Source organism: Apteryx rowi, unplaced genomic scaffold, assembly GCF_003343035.1.
Source record: "Apteryx rowi isolate R43461 unplaced genomic scaffold, aptRow1 scaffold_346, whole genome shotgun sequence".
NCBI lineage: Eukaryota > Metazoa > Chordata > Aves > Apterygiformes > Apterygidae > Apteryx > Apteryx rowi.
In genome coordinates, this window is record NW_020449930.1 from 962663 (window position 1) to 985305 (window position 22643).

The 22643-nt window shown below is 39.4% G+C and overlaps 1 protein-coding gene across 1 annotated transcript in view; it reads right to left on the bottom strand.

The window, feature by feature from the left end:
• The window catches only part of DYNC1I1 (dynein cytoplasmic 1 intermediate chain 1), a gene marked incomplete at its 5' end in the record, with an annotated part of 174393 nt that overhangs the window by 147519 nt on the left and 4231 nt on the right, over window positions 1-22643 (bottom strand). The window contains 2 exons of the mRNA XM_026072651.1: window positions 2760-2875; window positions 7070-7129. Coding sequence (XP_025928436.1) covers window positions 2760-2875; window positions 7070-7129 — 176 coding nt within the window. The remainder of the gene's footprint in view (window positions 1-2759; window positions 2876-7069; window positions 7130-22643) is intronic.

The following is a 22643-nucleotide window of genomic DNA, read 5'->3' on the forward strand; positions in this document are numbered from 1 at the left end:
GCTTTCCTTTACTAATTTTACAAAGACTGGTGGAGCACAGCCATTATCACAGACAGGGCCCACATCCCTCAAGCTCCAAAACAGCAATCTCTCTAAGGTACTCCGCAAAATCTGATAATGACATTTCAAAAAGCTGCAGAACTTTGAAAGAATACTAACTCCCCTCTTGGTGACTTAATCTTATAGGCAAAATTTTTCTATCCAGCTGTACAGCTTTATTAGTTGTACTTTTCCAACCCAGAAGCAAGTTTGTGACAGCCTCATCCTAAAATTCTGCATTTTGATATTTCCAGTAGCCAAGGTATGCAGCTAAAGAATAAATTCTGAAAGCTAAAGTCAGACTCATATCTATGTAAATAAAGTGTTTATTTTTTTCTTTTCTCAAACTCTGAGGCTTCAGACTAAATAAACTGAGTTATAAACATAGTAAGGGTTAAACTCTTTCTCTTAAGATATGGCTATATTTTATCACATGGATGCACAAGAACAGTGTAGAGACTTCTCAAAACTGTTCTCCCAAGGAATTCCCCTCTATTTGCTGTTACATGTTCACAGTGACACTATGAAGGGCTCAACATTCACGAAGAGGTTTAGGAGATTAAAAAACTGAGAATTTTTAACACACTTGGGAGATCAAAATCATGGAGCTTATTTATCCCCTACAAAGTTTCCAATTAACTGCCATTTCAATGGAATAACCAACTTTCCTGACTCTTCCTTTCCAATGGAAGGGCCATATTCACATCTAACTTGTATGTAGAGAATACCCTAGCAGCAGATCTGAAGGGAAATATAATTTCAGCTTTCTCTACCATTCATCTGAGATAAGCGATTGGGTGATACTTTCACTGTGTTTAAATATTAAAATTTCTGTTGATGCTGTTTCCTTGTCTGTGACAACACAGATAATATGAAAGATTGCAAAACCAGTCATAAAATACACCTATTTCCTTCTGACTTTTTTCATCACAGCTTTGGCCTCAGCAGTCTAAGGTCCATTAACTTTTGTGCTTGCGCTTATTTGCCGTCAAACGGGAGGAACAAGAGCTTCCTTTATGTTGGGGAATCAAGACAGACTCATGTTACCCTCTGTGCTTGCCATCTTGACTGCCAGGTTCCACAGCAGCACAATAGCTCTTTTTCCTTGAAGGGTGGGAGGCTGTCCTCTTGTCCACCCAAGGAAAGGATTTTGTAAAATTGAAGAGCTCCTTGGAAAAAAGCTTTACTATCCAAAAAGAACTTATTAGAAGAAGAGAGGTTGGCTTGTTCAGAAAGGCAGGTCAGCTACTGAGCACCCGAGTTGCAAGCCTGAGAGGTAAACACATCAAAGGCATGTCTTTCATTCCCTGCCTCCATAGGCTTTTGTACTGGATAAAAGCATCGTGTCAGGGAGGAAGGGCAAACTCTTCATCTTATCTAACAATGACTATGATAATGCTCCAGGATCGAGAACGTACCAATCTCAAGTTAGGAAGGCATGGCCTCAGCAACAAACCTTGTCTCTTCAGGGCTCCAGCAGCTCTCAGACAGACAAGCAGAGATTAGCTGGATTGAACTATGGAGGCTCCCGAGACAGCTTCTCCCTCTGCCTCTTCCCACAGAGGCAAAGTCGTCAGGACATACTGCTCAAGAAGCTGCATCCAAGCAATAGGATGATGATGCATGAAGGCACAATTTCAGACAATGGATGACTAAGGCTTAGAAGGTAAACTTGTGGTCTGAGAAAGTGGAATCGGACTATCTAGCACAGGAGTCTTCTACTCTTTTAAAGGCAGAAGTGGTAACCCAGTTGTAGAAAAAGAGCTGGATATGTTTATCACTGTATCTCCCCTGACAGCAACTTGTATTTAGGCAGATTTACTCCTATACCTTTTGCAACCTATTTGAATATTCTTCTGTATGAAACCTGGTGAGGTTCTATTTTATCTTCATCCTTAACAGCAACAATTATAATCATGCCTCAGATACTACTCTTTTTCCAGTACTGATCTTTTCAAGATTGCTTTCAGTTGTTCTTCTGCTACCTGCTTTCTAATAATGTGTAAATTATACCAGGCTAATGTGTAGTTTTGCATTCAGTTTAACTAGTCTCAGTATGACTACAATCAGTTTCTCCAGTACAACACTGGCAAGCATGTAGATAAAGCAACAGTTGGATAAGTGCTCCTGTACTAAGTATCCAGGGTATTTATTTAAAAGCCAAACAGCTATCAAACAGCTCCACAGGTACAGATAATATGTCTGTCAGCAGAGAGAAGATAGGACTGTCCACATCAAAGTGTGTAAGCCTCCTTTTTCAGCACATGTAGCTAAACTGTAACTTCTCTTCTCCTAAGATTCACCTACTAGAGGGGACACAATTGCACTGACCTAATATACTGGGGCAACTTTCCATCACTGCCTCTTTACAAAGCATGGAACAAGAAACTTCCTTGAGAAAGCAAGAAAAATTAAATAAAGCACTATTTTACTTATATTCATAATGATTTATTTGAAAATATGTTCTCATTATACTGTTGTCTAAGCATGATCCATTGTAAGGCAGCAGTTTGGTTCCACCCGAATTTAAAGTCATTATTACAATTATTCTCACCAGAACAGCTATTAATCACATAAACAATACCTGGCTTGCAGAAAATGTGATTAGCAGCTATATTATGATTTACTATTATTTTTCTTACATTCTTTAAGTCTTACTTAAAGACTTATTTTCTATGAGAATGCTTTTGGGAAAAAAAAAAAAAAAGTAAATATCTTACCTTCAGATTGATGCGTGGCAAGAGGCGTCTGGGTCTCCTTGGAGTAGGACACCACCTCCCGAGGTAAGAAATCAACCTGGGTAATCTTTGACACCCCTAGTCTGTGCAGTCTGCGTCTAAGATTGAATACATGACATCAAAAGGTTAGTCATGTAAGTGTAAAGCAGCAGCAGGAAGAAAAGCAATAGCTTTTACGAACAGGATAGAGAAAAATACTTAAATGTTTTCTAAAATGAAACAAAATACACTATGTATGAGAAGCATTTAATTGGACTGAAGAAAATTAACCTGGGAACCAGTGGCCATAATAAATTATAGTTACTGAACCTCTCTGGACCTAGATCAGGTAGCTGAAAGAGACTGTAAATGGGAGAGAGAAATGACCTGCTCATGCCCCTCATAACTATGCAAAAGAATCGTCTTCTGTATCATATCTATATTACTGCAATGTTCTGCCTGCTCAAGAGAGTTAATCCTCAGTCTGAGATACACATAGTGGAAGGGCACAGTAGGCATAAAACAGATAGGCTGGATTAGGAATGAGAGGAAATGAGCATCTCTCAGATGTCCATCTGAGAGCAATGATAGAGCTTTTAAATGGCAAGGTGGGTAATTTCCATAAAGGAGGAGAGTCTTCCTTTCACAGGAATCATTAGCAATGGAATTGCTGTAGGTTCATGGCTACTGGAGTGCTAATGCAATGGCTGCAGGGGAATATCAGGGACACAACTGGAACAGGGCAAGTATAGCCTTCTTCTACTGCTTTCCTAACTCTAAATAAAACACATGAAATAAATCAGTAAAGCCAAATAACACTGTGACTGGGTAAGGGAAATAGTTATGAGAGAGACAGATGAACATGATCACGAACACTTCTAGTCATACACGTTTTACTCAACAATTGGGGAAAATCAAATTGTTTCCTGAATATTATTTGATTATCTGTAGAGAGGGAAGAAAAACAAACATTTACTTGCAAATGTTGTACTGGAAAAATTGCCAGCTTTCATCAGAGAAAAGAATAAGCAAATAATAAATGGATCAAATAAATAAATCTAGTTGTCTAGATCAACACGCATAAGCATGCTTATACATTTATGGGAAATAGTTTCATGGATGCAATGTTTCTGAACTGCCATGCTACTGCAGAAACCAATTTGGAAAAGTAGCAAATTCAAATACACTATCCACATACTTTCTCTCTTCCAGATTGTCAGAAGAACAGAGGTCAAAGGCTTTTTATCTAATCCTTTTATAGTGGTTTAGGTATTCAATTAAGACTAATGTCTGAAAGGAAATGAGAGTCTCAAAAGGAAATTGGCATCACTGGATGACACCTACTGAACTCTTCAGCTGGTTAATGCTACATCAGCTATATATTTTTCTAATCTATTTTCCTGGTTGAGTATTATTAAGCTGAATGCAATTAGATTCAGCAGGTAATCAGTATGAATCAGCCATATCATGTAGCAAATCACTACAGCAATAATAGTTGTTAGAGCTTTCAGTCTGTCTTCTTTTGAAAAAAAGAAAAATTAACAAGCTTTCCCTCCTTACACCAGTCTGTGACTCTGCCAATAAGAACAAAAGCAATGATTGTCTGAAAATCCTGCATGATGACACAAAAACTTCTGCGCCTTGTGATGCTTTATGAATCTGTAACAGCTAATAAAAGTCTCAGTACCGTGTTACTTTTCTGTAGCTGCTTTAACTGAGGGTCGGTGTGAATTCAAGCTTTAAGAAACAACACCCCAGCAAAATCACATGCAGTTTTTCCTCCTCCACCACCAGAGTTCAAACCACCATTGCCTACTTGGTCAACTAGTCTTTCCTACTGTAGTCAGTCCTCTGCTATCCCAGGCTACTGAAGACAGAAATAAGCTTTGCATTGAAACAGCTTCTGGACTGGGGTCTTTGTTAAGCATCAGTACTCTAATTAATTCTGTGTCTAATCTATGCCTAATTTAGACCTGTGTGCTACCTGTGTGCTACCTGTGTAGAATGTCATCCAGTACACCAAATGGCAACAGATTCCCATGAGGTCACTCCATAGCTCCTTGAGTGACTGGGGGAATGACGGGGAACATGGACCCTAATGGAGAGTTGGATTTAACTGCTAGTTGGCTTAGCTTCTTTGTACACTGTTAACCAAGAAATGAGTTACAGACCAGAGCACTTTGCTGAGAGAATGTGTTGAATTTTTCACCAAAAAAAATTATAATTTAGGAGTTGCTGAGGGCTGTACAAATGTCTAGTGTCACCCATATCCTGGTAATTACTGGTGAATACTGGGAGGTCTCTCTTCATCTGAAGGTATGTGGCCTCTTATTTCTTTTTGCCCCCATTGATCAACCTATAATGGTTCTTGTATAGCTAAAAGCTGGCCTAGTCCCTGGTTCCAAGCACTTAGGGACAGTAGGACCATTCTTTCAGCACCTGGACTCTACCAAATATGGACTGTAATGCCCTAATTCCTAATTCTTTTTTGGGCAGCACTCAACTGTCTATTGCTTTGCCATCCACATTTTTCACCTGAGATGCTCATAAGCCTTTTCATTTACAGCTTGCTGAATATTCACCTTAGAGAACACAGACACTTTGATGGATTTCTTTCCAAACTGCCTATGGGATGTCAGTAGGAAGAGAAGAAAGTTTATGCCTTAAAAAACATATTCCTCTGTCTGTAGGAATCAGAAGAAAGAAGCGTCTGCTAGAAGTTTTAAGCTACACACATCATTTGCATGCTGACTGCAGCATTTCTTTTGTATTGGTACATGTTTTATTTATTCTCATGTCACCAGTGGTAAGTCTGATTCTTCCTTCCCTTGGTTTTCAAGACTGTTTTCTTTCAAAGGGGACAGGATTCCTGCTATGGAGTACACCCAGCAACATGTGGATTCAATCTTTTTGGCATGCTTCTTTTCCATCTTTGCACTGACTGCTCATAAAAGATTGAAGTCTTGTGGGTATACACAGTTTTACCTTTACATGAGTCAAATAAACAACCTTGCCTTGCATAGCCATTTGAGCAATCTTGCTTCTGGGAGTGCTCATCTTTCAATTGCAACTTCTGGGAAACAGCAGGTAAGATCTCTACAAGGCTTCTGTATCTTAAAACAGCTTGAGAAACTCTGCCATTTTGGTATTACTCAGGTAAAGGAGAATATAGATCTATTTGAAGCCACACTCAAGTGGAAATTACAAACATTCCTAACAGTTCTGCAGGCAGAGAAACCCTTTTCAGTATGCTACATGGATGGTTTTCACTCTTTTTGATCTTCTTTCCCAGTTAATAGCTCTAATGCCTGTAACTGTCTGTGGGGGTATTGTCAATCAATAACTAAAGGGAAATTGTAGTTTTCCTTACAGCCTACAGCATGCTGAATTTTACAGGAATTGCCAGAGAGAAAACACCAAGAACTAGCAGAAGCATGAGATATTTGTCTGGAGATTGAGAGAGGCAAGCCTGTAAGTTCATAGGCAGAGCAACTTCAGCAACAGAGAGATTTGATTTTGCCCACAGTAGATAAGCTGTTCATGTTATCAGACTTTCCTTGATACTATACTGCATTTGCAAGGAACACTTTTGATCCTTAATACAGTGGCCTTTTAAACTATAAACACACTAGGTGCAGTTGGCTAACTGCACCAGTTAGGTTCTGTTATCTAAAGCAACTAATTTTTTCAGATGTGTTGGGTAAAGAAGTTCCATCCCAAACTAGAAAATACTAATTTTAGCCGTAGTATAATTAAAAAATGCTTGACTAATCTGAACTCAACTGAAAACACAACTCTTGGACTATGATCATATTTAAAAGCACAACTGTAAGCACATATAAAGGAAATCCTTTATAGGATCCTAAGGAAAAAGAGGTAATTGTTATTGCATGTGGAAACAACATAACTATGGCAAAGACAGAAGGGAGGGGAAGAAGTACCTTGCAAATGATTCAGAAAGAAAAGTCTGAATCAATAGGTACAAACAAGACCAGTGAAACTGTACATGCACATTAAAGTGCCACAATAATAACATTTCATCTGTAATGAAATAGTTATTTGTATTGTTTTTCAGGCAACAGAAATAGCAGCTTATCTTTTCATGAGCTTCTTTAAAATAGTTGTTTCTTTCCACAAAGATGGCTTTGCTGAAGCTTCTCATTGATGCTACTAAAAAAAGGAAACTTAAATTATGGTCTTTTTGAGTGAACAAAGCAAATGAAAATCACATAAAAACAGCTCAACTGGGAAGCATTTTCAACATAATTCTTGCAAAAAAATAATAAATGAATAACAAAAGAGCTGACAAATACCCAAGTTCAGAGTCAGACTGGAGCTGCAGCACTGAGGGGTCTGTGTCCCATTGCAAGGTCCTAGGGTGGTAATCAGCCGTGCAGCACAAAGGGGGTGGGGGGAGGAAAAAGAACACACAGAATTAACTGAAAGGATGAACAAAAAACCATCTCATTAGTTACATGCTGTATGTACCACATTCAATCGCCAAGTGCAATGGGGAGTCACAGTTGGTCAAACAAGGTTTGATGCTAGCCTGTGACAGGGGCAACTTATTAAAATTACATATTATTGGTAAACAAAGGGAAGAAGATGGGTTTCCTTTCAGATAGTAGTTAACAAAACATAACATTTTTCTTTTTCTAAAAGATTTCTAACTCACTAACAACAGTTAATGAATTCACAATAATCTGTAACATTTGCAGGCAGAGTTCATTGTAATCTTGTTTCTATGGTAAGGTGAATGGAGCCATGAACTCCACTGAATAGTCTAGCCCTTCATATATTCCTGAGCCTGATGATAAACCATCTTGTAAATAGTGCTCTGGGCCCAAACATCATACAGTGTATATGCCAATGAAGAGCCCATAAACACCAGCTCTGGCACGTTCTGGAGGCATCTGGGACAAATAAACAAATTCCTCTTCTTTTCATCCAGCTAAAATTTCCAGGGGGAGAGGGTAACAAAACAGCTGGGGAAATCAGATCTATGACAGTCTCTTAATGGACTGCTGTCATATGGGACTGTCACAAAATATATGAATGCTCCAGAGGTGTGGTCTCAAGCACAGATTTTGTTCTTTGCACTGCAATGCAACTTGCCATGCTAATATCTCTAAAACACTTTGCAAACACTCACAGAGCCCTCCAGGAATCCTGTAAAATACTTCTAATCCCCCAGTTCAGAAGTGCAGAAATTAACATGTTCAGACCAAAATTTTCAAAAGTGCCCACTCATTCCCTGGGTCTTGACCTTACTTTATTTTGCCTCCCTAATGAAGCCATATCTCATATGCAAGAAATCTGCCAGAACCTGTGACAGAGTCAGGAAAAGAACTGTGCCTCCTGAACACCTTTTCCTGTAAGACAAACACTAGATTATGCACTGCTCTCATTAGCAGAGGCTAAAGCAAAGGAAAGCATATCTCCACTCCTTCACTAAAGCAAGCAAGTCATGCAGACACACTGAATAATGATGGTCCTCAAAATTATAAATTCCCTTCATTTCATTTTAAATGCAAATTTTAAAGATATGGAGAACATAATTTTACCAAGTTCAGCCAAAACCAGCCATGTAACCAGCCATGCTCAATTTACACAAGCCCTTCTGCAACAACAGCAACCTTTGCCAATGAATCATCCATACAAACTAACAAGTTATTGAATTAGATTAGAAGTAGATCTCTTAAAGCTGTATAATTACTGTTATCTCCTGTATTTAGTAAACTCACCCATGCTATTGCCAATGGTAACTCACTCTCTGGAGAGATGAACAAGGGCATGTGCTGCACTCTGTCATGTCAAAGTGAAAGATAATCAACCTCAATACCCTGCATGTACAAAAAGATTGAAGAATTGTAATACTAAGGTGCTCTTCCAGGCAACGTAAGGGCACTTACTCTCCTCAGCTTCTTAGGGTCTGCAGTTATGTGCATTGTATGAAAGACCTTAGAGTGATAAAGGAATTCTCCAAAATGAAACAGAGGACTGCAAAAGGGTCAGAGATGAAACAATACAGTAATGAAGAGCAGAACTTCTCCCTGTAACTTGACTGTAACTCAAGTACAGTGGAAAGGAAAATGGACATAAGGATCTGAATGCCTGATGCAAGGCAAAAGCATCAGTGACTAATGCATTATAGATACTCCATTAAAAATGCTGTGTGTGAAAATGACTCTTGTAATATTACCAAGGTCAGTAACCTCTAATGGGACTTGCTATGCAAATGCCAGTTGCTCATTTTATAGCTGCCTAGGGGCTACTTATACTTGCACACCCAGGTTTTCTGAACACTTAAAAGAAAAATATACATAATCTATATACATACACATTTTTCCCCTCCATATACTTTCAAAACTAGGAAGCTTCCCAAGGGATAAAGAGTATTCCATTAGAAAGAACTCCATTACGATCTGATTAACAAGAGCTTGCAGCAGGTCTCTGAAGAGATGTAGAATTTACACTCCACCTCTTAGAATCCAGACCGAGTTGCAAGAGAGGTTACATTTACCTAGCATTCAACTGATTGCCTAAACTTATTAAGTTTTGAGATCCCACACACTCAAGATAGTACTCAACCTCCAAAATATGAGAAAAGTAATGCCTACTGCTAGAATTCCCAATGTAAATAAATCAATTTAACCCTTATTCTACAGCTGCACCTTCTAGGATTTGGGGCATCATTTGTTAAATGCAGTCCATACATGTAATGAAGACATGTTTTTTCCCTAAAGTACTCCACTTTCTGGATTCACACACACAGACTTAACCATTCTTGACATTGATATATACTGCTAATAGCAATTCTCCTTGACTCCTGAATACTTCTGTTTTTAACAGTTTCAGTGGATTTGCAAAACATTTCTTAGATTTGTGCCCCAAATGGTAATTGTTTTCTCTGCATCGTCATGCTACCACTCTGCAAAGGCTTGAAAATAGACTTTGGGTTTGGTTTGGTTTGTTTTTACAACAAAATCAATTTGTTGTGGTGTCCTCTCAAGCTTGGATGAACTGAGTTACCCCAGAAAATGAGGCTGTATGTAGCAGATCTTCAAATTTCGAGTCTCTTGCCCTAGGAGACACAGAAAGTAAATGGCTGCACTTACAGAACAGAGGCTGGAGAGCATAGAGACTGACTACAGGTTTCAGGAAATGATACTGGTTTGTCCTTCGCCTCTTCCTGCCACTTGATATATGTCTACAGATCAAAACAAAAGTGAGTGTACAGTAAAGATATGTAATCTGGGCCTACAATTTAGCCAGTTTAGACAGCAATAACACAGAAGAAGAAATAAAACAGATTCTAAGCATATTAGCAACCCAAGGGCATACAATGTTGAATAGCCTGTGCTCATCCACACCAGCAAATTAAAGCTAATCTGTTTCTGCTGAGCAGACATACTGTATGACATTCCCTGATCATTTGGAGAGCATTACCTTTATGCTTGTTCTCCTGTGGATAATACTCAAGGGGGATTGTGAAATGCCATTGGATCCCAGTGAAAAATCAGTGCCAATCTTTTCCAAATGCTTTTTTTTCAAAGTTAAGAGTTCTTTTCCCAGAAGTTTCTTCATGAACAAAAAGGTTAGATGTTATACCTCTTTTTCCTTTCTTCCTAGTAAATTAAAACTGAAATTAGCCTTGGGACTTCTAGTCACCCAAGGTAGGGCAGAGGGAGTAACTTTACAGACCCCAAAGACCAGTGCAAGTGCTGGTAGGTCAGCATTGAGGCACAGGCAGGAAGTGACACTTCTGCTCCCATTCTGGGCCTTTTTAGAAAGCATAAGTGGATGAAAGTCCTCCTAAAGATTTCAGTTGATTTTGGCACAAGTCTGTGTAGAAGAAATTAAAAGCATTTTACATTACCATTTTAATGGGGAAAAGAGACTTCCAAGTTATGTTTTGCATTTTATGTATGTTTAAAAAAAACAAGAAGAATGATGACAATCAGAACAAGGTCAATAAATGTTTTTGAAAGTAGGGACAGATAAAATGGAAGTATCCCCTTTTCTGCAAGTTATTTTTCATTCTGATGTATGTTTATGATGTTGTTTAGCTTCAGGATCTCTTTTCTACTTTGTGAACTGAGCAAATCACTGCTATGGGGACAAAGAAGGCATGTGGCTAACTTGGGACCACCCTACATTATCCTTCCAGCTCATAAGAAAAACTCATATCTAGTGAGGGGCAGAGCAACATCTGACCAATTCAAGCCTCTTACAGCACAACTAACTCCAACCTCAAAGGAAATAGGTGAATACAATTTTAGTGAGGTATTCCTGTATTGAGCCTACTTCCAGTGCTGTACAGGAGGTCAGAGAATATGATATACTACTTCTTCCTGATATCAAAATTTATGAAAGCAGACAGATCCTACTCTGTGGGAGACAGTAGTGTGTTTGAGAATTAGACCTACTAGGGAAATGCAGTGCTTCCTTGGACATTCCAGCATTTCCATAAATCTCCTGCAGTTCATTTGAGTTGAGCCCTCTTCTGAGGGAAAACTGAGTGTGCACACCATGCAAAGAATTCCCAGAAACCCCACAAATGGAAACTTACTGAGCATGAGAGGCCCTGCCAGGACTGAGCCAGATCAGACCATTCCCAGAAAGTGCAGACCTTACTTTCATGAGAACTACTGACATTGTCTCAATGCTGGTTGTTATATAAGTCTCCCACATAGTAACAAACAATAGCCCTGCTATCAATCTTTCTTTTACACGTTTGGTGGAAGACTGCTGCCCTTGGATGATTGCAGGATAAAAACAATGTAACTATGATCGAATAACAAATTGTTCTAAAGCAGTATGAAAGGAATGAGGATTTTTAGATCTTGTACTGAGACTTAGTGGAGAAGGTATATGGGTTATTACCTCCCTCAAAACTGATTCGTTTTCATATTCTCTATCGGCTCTACACTACAACCTTAGTAATATTCTATCTGCTTGGAATTCAGGACAGCATTCTTAGATGCTGGTGCTGTTTCAGCAATTAGTACAGAGAAAGTACCAGTTAATTTTGATACAATGCATCTCCTTTCTCCCCAGTCAGTAAGGGAATAACCTGTAGAAAGAAAACGAGAGGAAAAAGAGAACAAGATGTCATTCACCTATGAAAGGGGATGGATGGTAAGGCAACTCATGAGATTCTTCTATTTTGAATTCATGTCCAAGGCATCAGGGAGACCCTGATTCAGAGCAAATTTTAAGAAGACAGAGACAATTGCAGAATTCAAGGAAGGAAGTGAAAATAATCTGAACAAAAACATTATCTGTTTTGAATTACTCTTACACAGGAAAATCAGGTATTCCACCATGTGGATGCCCTGTGGAATCTTACTTCCAGAAGATTTTATTCTAATTGAATAATGTCAATTATGTAGCTTAAAAATGTGGAAATAACAGAAATAAATAAAATACAAATAAAATAAAATATCTGAGCTCTTGAAAAAAGTTCCCAACCTCCATCTGCATTAATGACACACAGAGGCTGTCATCTAAAACTGTCTGAAATCTATGAGAATTTTTCAGCTGATTTAAGACACTTTGGATCTGGTCTTCGCGATAGCATATGAAACATGTAGAGCACCAGCACCAATATAAATACTTATTAAATGATAAAATGATATGAATATCCTGAATCATAGCCAGATTGCAGTACAACTCAGCTCTGATAAATGCCTCAATCCAACACTTTTCATTCAACCTGTGTGCAACATGCTGGCAGCTTTGTTCTCACTCTGCTTCCCTGAAGCTAAAATCATATCCTCCCTCATCTATTGCTGATGCTGAAGAACATGTGTTCTGCATGACTTCTTTTCTCCCCCGCCTTCCCTTCCCAGGTCAAGAGCAACTAGGCCTGAAAATCTGTGCTTTTGAAAAAGGCTACTCACAGCAATAACAGCAAAGCTTGCCTTTCCAAAGGGCCTCTGGCAGGGTAGAAATCTTTCTGACATAGTGCAAATCACTCCTACAAGCAGAACCGGAGAAAGGAAACACCATATTGTGCCATTTCCTGTCATCAAGAGCTGTTGTGCTTCCCAGACAAGGAAAAAATGGCACTGACAGCATACTGAGTCCTGAGGGATCTGCTGAACTGAGATATCCATATGTGTCACTAATGAAACACTATTAGACCTGACAGGTCCCAAACCCAGCATCTTCTCTTGCAATAACAGCAACATCCTAAAATGACCCTTTCTGTGGGGAAGAACTATGTCCTCCGAACCCTAAAATACTGTGAAGAAGCTGGCCATGACTCCACAGATCAAGCTACACTGAGGTTTTCAGAGATCAAAGGCCAATCCCATTAAGCAGAACTCAGAGAGATTGGAAACGACAGAGGGAGTCACCCACAGCCTCTGAAGTCTCAAAGCACCTTTGCCTAAAAGAGTAATGTTTCTAAAATGGTATGAATGATAGGAAAAAATGACTATTCTCATTTTTCCCATCCAGAGTAGCAGGGAATCTTGACATTACAGAGGGTGTTTGCACTGTCTATCTTCAGGCACCTAAATTCAGTGCTCCAGCAAGGATACAAGTCACCATGGGCTCTCCACACAGGAACAGAAAGACAGGAAATTCCTCCCCAGAGCAGTTCAGAGCACCCAAGTTAGGCTCCAACTCTAAGTAGGTTTCAGAGATGGCTGTCCATGGAGAGTTCAAAGGACACTAACCCACCAAAGCACCTACGTTAGGCTCCCACAGTGGAATTACAGAGAGGCCTGCCTGTGTGACTCTCTGCCACCCCATTCTCAAGTAACTATCCATCTCCAGGCAAGTGATGGTGGGATTGAGTAGCTTCTAGCTTATGCTCAAAGGAAGATCTGGGGAATTACAGGCTGGCCAGCATCACCTCAATCCCTGGGAAGGTGATGGAGCAAATCCTCCTGGAAATTATTTCCAAACACATGAAGGATAAGAAGATGATTGGGAATAGCTGGCATGGATCTATGAAGGGGAAACGTGCTTAACCAACCTGAAAGCCTTCTACAACGAGATGATTGGCTTAGTGGATGAGGGGAGAGCAGTGGATGTTGTTTATCTCAACTCTAGTAAGGCTTTCGATACTGTCCCCCATAACATCCTCATAAACAAGCCAATGAAGTGCAGGCTGGATAAGTGGAAAGTGAGGTGGATGTATGGAAAAGTGGCTAACTGCCAGGCTCTGAGGGTTGTGATCAGCACAAGCTCCACCTGGAGGCCAGTCACCAGTGGTGTATCCCAGGGGTCAATTCTGGGTCCAATATTGTTTAAAATCTTTATTAATGATCTAGATGATGGGATAGAGTACACCCTCAGCAAGTCTGCAGATGACACAAAACTGAGGAGTGGTTGATACACCAGATGGTTGTGCTGCCATTCAGAGGGACCTTGAGAGACTGGAGAAATGGGCAGAGAGGAACCTCATGAAGTTTGGCAAAGGGAAGTGTAAAGTCCTGCACCTGGGGAATAACTCCATGCACCAATACAGTCTGGGGGACAACTGGCTGGAAAGCAACCCTGCAGATAGAAGACCTGTGGGTCTTGCTGGACAACAAATTGACCATGAGCCAGAAAATGTATGCTTATATCAAAGAAGGCCAATGGCCTCCTGGGCTGCATTAGGCATTGTGTTGCCAGCAGGTCGAGGGAGGTGGTCCTTCCCCTCTACTCAGCACTGATGAGACACATCTGGAGTGCTGTGTCCAGTTCTGGGCTCCTCAGTACAAGAGAGACATGGACATACTAGAGCAAGTCCAGCAAAGGGTCACATGATGAAGGGACCAGAGCATCTCTCACATGACGAGAGGCTGAGAGAGAGGGGACTGTTTAGCCTGGAGAAGAGAAGGCTCAGGGAGGATCTTATCCATGTGTATAAATACCTGGGGGGGCCAGGGGAGGAATAAAGAAGTTGGAACCAGATTCTTCTCAGTGGTATCATGGGCACAAACAGAAATACAGGAAATGCCATTTAAACAAAAGAAAAAACTTTTTTATTGTGAGGGTGATCAGACACTGGAAGAGGCTGACCATAGAGGTTGTGAATCTCCATCTTTGGAGATATTCAAAACTCGACAGGACACAGTCCTGGGCAAGCTGCTCCATCTGACTGTGCTTTAAGCAGGGGGGTTGGACTAGATGATCTCCAGAGGGCCCTTTCAGTCTCAGTTATTCTGTGATTCTGTGATCTGTGCTCTTTCATCTCCCTGTTAGCACGCAATGAGGAGCCAAGGGGCTATCTCAATTGACAGGAGAGCTACTTGAAAGCCTTCAAGTTTCAGTCTGGTTCTTCCTTTCTTTCATTCTAACTTCGAATGCAACTAGCAAAAGAAGTCAGTTAGGAAAAAGGCAAACTAAAAAGCCCCAAACTGCAAGGAACAACAGGATTCTTGTTTTTCACTTTGAGTGAAAGAGAAGCCCAATGTTTAAAAGGCTGGCCTGGACTACAATTTCCACAAGGTTCAGAATCACTTACATTAAAGAACTGTGCATCTGTGCATGGACAAAATATTGAAAAAGTTTCCATTCAACACATATATTCATAAAAAAAATGATGAAACAATTGTGAGATATGAGAGCTATTTTTAAATCACCTGTAAAATACAACACTTTTAAGACATGTTTGAATGCTTTTTTTCAGTATGATATCAAATATTGTTGTCTAAATTACAATCCAACACTATTTGCAAGTTCAGTATGCAATTTATCATATATCTAGACTTTTTTGAAGGTTTGAGAGTTGCCAGATGCATTTAAGGCTGCATAATTATTTATCCATAAAATTTTAGAGTTTTATCTATTTTGTTCTGTCACAATTAGCTTCTCCAAAGCTTCTACTTTACTGTTGGTTAATTAGAAAACTTAAGTTAGAAAACCGTTAGTGAGAAATTACTGCAGATGTTCGGAAATATATATATATAAAGATAAGTTGTTTGTTTTTAGTCCTTTCATTCTAGATTTTTGTAATCTTAATTTTTCCCTCTATAATYTTCACTTCCTGATCTTTGTCATACGTTTAAAATGTGTCTCCAAAACAAAATACATGAAGAAAAAGATTTAAAGCTACTACTCAGAGATGGAAAAGTACCACTTGCCTCAATTGATGCTTTGCATTTAAACCACTTTTCTGGTGCCATCTGTGCTCTGTTTTGCAGATCTGTTCCACTTTTAAAGGACTGGCAAAAAGAAAATACCTTCCTTGTGCTACTGTTTTCTGAAGCACATTAAAAGCAAGATGGTTATCAGTATTTAGGGAGGATTTCTGCCTCTCAACAAGACACTCACTTAGGCTTATACAGCAGAACGCTCAGACATCAATGTGAGTTGTTGTATTTGGAGCTGGGCTGGTAACCGTACAACAAAATGAATACATTCAGTAAACAAGAAGTTTGGCACCACTGTTGGAGCACAGCCAGATACTTGGGTTTGCATTTACACTTCCAAACAGGCTGACACCTCTGACTTCCAGTCTTAACCAATGAAAAGAGCAACTATGACCTCCCTGAGAGCGGAGCATTATCTTTCAGCTGCCTGGCAACCATAATAGTCCTTGTCAGTAGAGTATGAGTTTAAAATAATCTTTCTTTTTTTAAGATACATTTATAAAATGTCATGGACACAGTAGCATTTAAAACACAAACACATGTATATTCCAAAATTCTTGTTAAATCAAGGCTATGTGGCTAAGTATATTTAATTAGTTTTCAAAATCCACTTGAAATTTAAATTAGAATGAACAATTCCAGCGTGACTTTAATAGTAAGGACATGTAAAGGGACAAACACCTTGTTGATTCCCATTTTGCAGAATTACACTGAGTAAATAAGAATTTAAATAAATTCAATCTGCTTTTTTTTTGATATATTTAAAGTCTGTCCTTTGATTCAGGTCTACATTATAGAACATAATCTCCTGGCAATGTAATGAACCTTGTCATTCTCACAATTTATATGCTACAGCTGCAGAAATTTCAGCCTGGAAATTTATGCTGGTTTACTGGAAGGGCCACTGTAAGCAGCAGGCTGTATCTGCTAGGACATAAGGTCAAATAGTTAGAAGCTTCTGCTGAGTCCATGGATTGACAAAGATTTACTGTAAAAGTGTTGGAAAGCATGAACTGTCATTTTGAAAGTGCATTAATAAAAAACACATTCAGGAGAGGGAAGACAAATTGTTTGCTCTTGTAGTAAATCCTGAAGCAGTTCAAAAATTCCTTTTTATAACAATATTTTAATCTTGGTTTTTATATCAAGAATAAGTGACAAAACAACTCAGATGATAATCACAAATGTGAAAAAAGAATTTGGTGGGATATATTTTACATGTTATCAGCTCCTGCAGACACGCTCAGGGAACTGCCATACTGACATTAGGACACTTTGATCCAAAGCCCACTGATATGTACATAAGGGAAGTTTTCTCATAAACTTCAGCAGGCTTTGGATACAGTCCCATAAGAGAAGACAATGTTACATTTATTAAACAAACCTAGGAAGGAAAATCCGTAGCCTTTCAGAGGAGTCAAACAGATAACAGGAAGATTGGAACTTACATTATTGTCTGGTATCCCATTTATGTCTGGTTCCCATTTTCACAGGCTTCAAGAAAATCCTTAAAAAATATGTTACTGTAACTACTACTTAGTGGTTCTTCTTATTTTTCCAGATTAAACATCAAATTGAGAATGCAGTTTTTCTGAGGGCTTTTCAATGGGCTAGTGAAGGAGAAAACATCTACATGCACAAACTGCACCAGTTTAACTATGTTAACCAGTTCAACATAGGAGGTGATCTCATACAATGTAATTAAATCAGGATGAAATTCTATGCAAGAGAACTTCTGTTTAAGCCAAGGTGGTCCTTAGCAAGTAAGAAAGATTTTTTTGAGATGACTAAAATTATTTGTTTTAAGCTTAGTGTTTTAAGTGTTTTAGTCCCCTAAGTCATCTGATTGTCTTACTTCCAGGCATTATATGCCTGGACATAACTACAGAGAAACAACTACATATGGGCTGATAACCTAAATGGTTAAGTGGGGCTTTATACACTAATATTATTTTCTTCTGGAGGCAGCTGAGGCTCAGGTTTCTAAGGCATTTTATGAAGCACCCTGAGAATGGCAGTCTTTCCTTCTCCTTTAATTTATAGCATAGAGATGCTTGCTAATGAGAAAAATAATCAAAGATCTGGAGGACTGAACTCTATCCAACCTTTAGGAATGAAAGCATGAAAATCCTTAATGATGCTTACATGCTAAAAGGATTGCAGATGATTCTAATTAATACAGACCATTCTGACTTTGTAACTGGCAGGCACTGAAAAATACTCCTTGCTTTCTAGGTTGGATGTAAAGACACTTGAAAGCAACTGCCAAATATCAGTCCCTAAGGTGTCTACTTACAGTTATAGGCTGAAAAAAAAAAAAAGGCATGCAGAGGCTTCAGATATCTAGGGCTAAATACATATTGAATATAAGGAAGTAAGATTGTGGCTTTCCCTGTGCAGGCACAAAAGGAGGGAAGAGACTGTAAGAAACCTGCCTTCCTCCCACCTCTTATATTAACCTATACAGGGCAAGCCATAATGTGTGCAAGCAGCTCAAGGCAGTATTTGCAGCAGCCCATACTCAGGGGAATGAGGTCTGGTCAGCACTGTTACTGTCCTGTAAATGGGCCACAGATGGGAAGTGTGAGAGAGATTTGCTGCATCTATTTAAACAGCAGCAGAGTTGGCACAGCAATAACAGCTGAAGCAGCCAGGATCCCCAGGGCAAGGCGGGGGGCCAACAGCATTCCTCCTCTCACACATGCCAGCACAACTCAGGTCAAGAAGACTCAAGGCACAGTTTGGCCTCTAATGCTGAAGGAAACCATAAGATGAAACATATATGCCAAGAGAGCCTGATGATGGCGTCATGATAAATACAGGAGGAAATTTAACAGTTGGGGTGTGCATTTCTGCCTTACTACATAATTGGAAACCTTCCATACCAAAGCCAAAGCAATCAACCCAGAGTGGGAACTCCAGGATCCCATGGGTTATCCCATTCACCTCTAGCCACCAATTTTATAGTGCTCTTGACTATCCACTAGGAAAGTCTCATGTTTGCACTATACAATGCTCCATAGGGTTACAATCCTCCTTTTTCTGAATAAAACACCATTCAATGAAGATCACAATAAAGTAGATATTTTCCCTTGATTTGACTAAATTACAAGGGCTTTTGGAGGGGGTCCATGTATGGTGATGGCCTTTGTATGGAGAAGAAATGTACCTATTCCTTCACATACCCCAATCCCACCAGGAGCATAATAAATGTGTCACAAACACTCTCTGACAAGCCACCAACACAGGACAGGCATAATTGCAGAGGTCTCTATGTCCCAGTTTTATTTAGTTCCATTATGATTCCTTATCTAAGGGCTGGAACATACACACAGCTAAGCAGGGGGAAAGGGAACAAAAGCTGAAAGGTCTATATTTCTATTATCTCTCAGGTTCTGCATAGCACTCTGGATCAGAGTCCAACAGTTTTCCTGACACCATGGGCTGTATGAACTCCACTAAGAATGTTTCTTCCCTGTAGCTCCCTCAGGGTCTTTACACTGTTCTTTCTTTCCCTTTTTGTGTGCCAGTAAAACAGCCATTTAAAGGCCATCTTTCACATATAAAGTGATCTTAAAAAACCTACCACCAAAAAAAGTCTGCTACTAGTAACAGTTAAGGCTCCTACTCCTGAGGCAATACAACACAGGCCCACTTGTATTGGTAGCATTTTAAGGAGGATCCTGTCATTTGTGAAATCAGTAACACAATGAAATGCTGGTAATTTAAAGCTGAGTGGCAATGATGAAACAGCATCATTGCACGGAACCTGTCAAATGCATTTACTTAATGATAAAGTAGCTAGACCCTAGGCGATATGATTATACAGGAGTGGTTATAGCTAAATGTACAAAAGCATGGTTTTGTTACTGTCTAGAAGAGATCTTTTCTGTACCTAAAGAGAAGAGAGAAAATATGCTGCATGGACATAAAAGACAACCTACTGCAATAATCCAGCCTTCTTGTATAACCAAAATAGAGACCAGGATACACTTTCTTCCTTCACCTTCTTTATGTGTCTAATTAAACAGCAAAGCAGTTACTGAAAAAAGGAGACTGGAATTCTGATAACCTTTGTTCAGCTTGTAAGTGTTATATCACTGCATTAAATAAGAGCTGTTTAAAAATAAAACAGTGAAAATAAAAGCTGAGTCACCAAGTCTGTTTTAAAGCAAAAAGCCTGAGAAGCACAGAATCCAAAGAAAGACTTTAGTGACATTTAGATACACTCATGAGAGATCAGCAAACAAAATCTTTGCAATTACAATTATTATGTGGTAAGAACACACTTCTTAACTTGATGCGCCTTTTTTTGACTTGACTGATGGCAAGAGAGATTAAATACAAAACTGTAAAGGGTAAATGCAACATTTAAGTGACATGCTCTGACTCACTGGGTGCCCAGGTGCTCCAGAGCTAACTATGATTTTATATCTGAGAAAGAAGAAATGTTTGTGTCTGAGATTCAGACATGAAGCAATGCAGGACTAACACAAGGCTTATGTGTGTGTTTCAGTATTGTATTAAAAAGCAGAACACCTAAAAACTACACAAAAATGAGTAAATAACATACTGCAGAGAAAAATGACTGGAATTATATCTGCTTCTTGCTGCACTGGGCCAATACGAACTGAAGGTAGACATCAATAAAGTAAAAGAAAACATATCCTAATATATTTCTGTTTATACCCAAATGGCTCAAAGTAGCCAGGGTAGATGGAAGCAACTCTAAGTCATATCTGACAAAAACATATGTGAATGCAGACTAATATTGTCAGCAAACACAGAACGACCAAACAGAAAACATGCTGTTGAGTCTCTATCAGTCAGAATTGAATCCAATCTAATGTGACAGCTGCTACTGCGTTCTGTTGAATACAAACCAGGAAGGTATTCAGAGGTCACACTAAGTATAAGATGAACTGATGTAGTGGACAAAAAATTACACCAACAGCCAAAACCAAAAGTAATGCTGCTCCTCAGAGAGAAGTCCTCAAACATTATAGACAATTGTTCTATTTTTAGAATTGCCCATGTACTGTATTCTACAACATTTTATTTAGAAATAAAACTGTAGCGATGATGAGCCAATCAGGATTCCATAGGGGCCAAACTTCTATGAAAAATGGCATATTACTGCCAGAAAATCTCTTCCAAAAATCTGATTCTCCTTTAGTTTTTTTTCCTTTGTTACCTAATGCTATGCTCAGACTCATTCTCACAGTAACTTTCATTAAATATTTATAGTTTCTTCCAAATAAGGCCTGACCCTGCAAAGCTTTACTTCAAATAAACCTCACACACAGAAGAAGGTTAACTGATTTCAGTGCACCAAAAACATCTCAAAAACTGAGATATCAATAGGATGGAAACGTAGGTTAACTCAGGCAAGACCCATTTAAACTTAGTATCACCTTAGTGCCCTAATCCAAGTTAGAATGTACTTACAGAATAAGTGGCTATAGCCAGAAACACCCCCAAAACCAATGGACTGTGAGAGAAAGAGTAGAAAACAATCCGCCTGGAGGCTTGCATTATTTTATAGCAGATAAAATACGACACTAAAATAATCATTCCCTGAAAGCAGCTACCAGAAGATCAAGAATGCTTCCCACTACCTTAGTCTTCATGGTAGCACACAAAATAATCAGGTATCTAAATATATGGGCAGCAAAATATGCAGAAGTTAGAAATCATAAGAGCACAGATGAAGTTGTTGCAGAAAGAAATACAACCATTTACCTTTACATGCCCAAGACCGCTGAGCCTTGTGCAGTTTACTAACAGATGGAAGGTGGGAAATCTTCTATACAGCCTACTGTGATTCTCATGTTCAAGCACAAAAGGTACACAGGAAAGTGCTGCATGCACGGAGCTTAACTGCACACATGTATTGCACACACACAAAACCCAGGCAGTTCAGCAATAAGTGGGATGAATGAAGCGACCTGGGAACGCACAGGAGCAGTGAAGGATAAAGGAAAAAATGGACCACACATTAATCACACCATGGTCCACAAATGGAAGTCCTCCATGCATACAATATGCAGGGTGAACACACAGACACCCTGCAGATAATACCAGAGTCCATATCAACAGAGGTTAATATTAGCACATAAAAGCTACCCAGCCACAAAAGCATGTCCTTCCAGCACAGATACACTTCTGCTACCCTATACGCAGCTGGCATGCATTGTGAAGGCTGACCCCAGTGCTTTGGCCCTACCTGTGACAGGGTACTGGAGCTTTTCTAGAGCAGCATGCTTAGCTGGTTCAACCCAGAAGCCCTGATATTGCACTGCCTGGCACCGAAGCACTGCATAAGGCTTATTCCTGTACACTCCCCCAGATGGCACAAACATGCTGCTCATGGCTGCGAGTGCTGAGAGGAGATTCATAAAGGTCTAAGGTATGTTGGGTAGTAAAACATGCCTCTTCATGGGCATGATTTTATCACAGTTTTACTGTGACAGCTAGCATCCTCTCTGGCACCCCTTAAGAAGGGGGCAGAAGTTCAGACTATCTACTGCAGAAGAGGGTTAAGATGTATATAGTTATCATGAAGATGCTCAATGCTGATACCCTAGAAAAGGCAAATTTGTCCTTCACAGCACGCCACAGCATGGGAGCTCTAGGAGATGCCTTTGATTCAGCCCCTTTCTTCATGACGTTTACTCAAATCTAGTTAGCTGAAATCTATGTTTCAGGTGTACATGGCTGTATGAGCTGATCAACAGAACAGGAAACTGGTCATCAATGTCTGTGGACAAAATAATTATCCTGAAGGAGC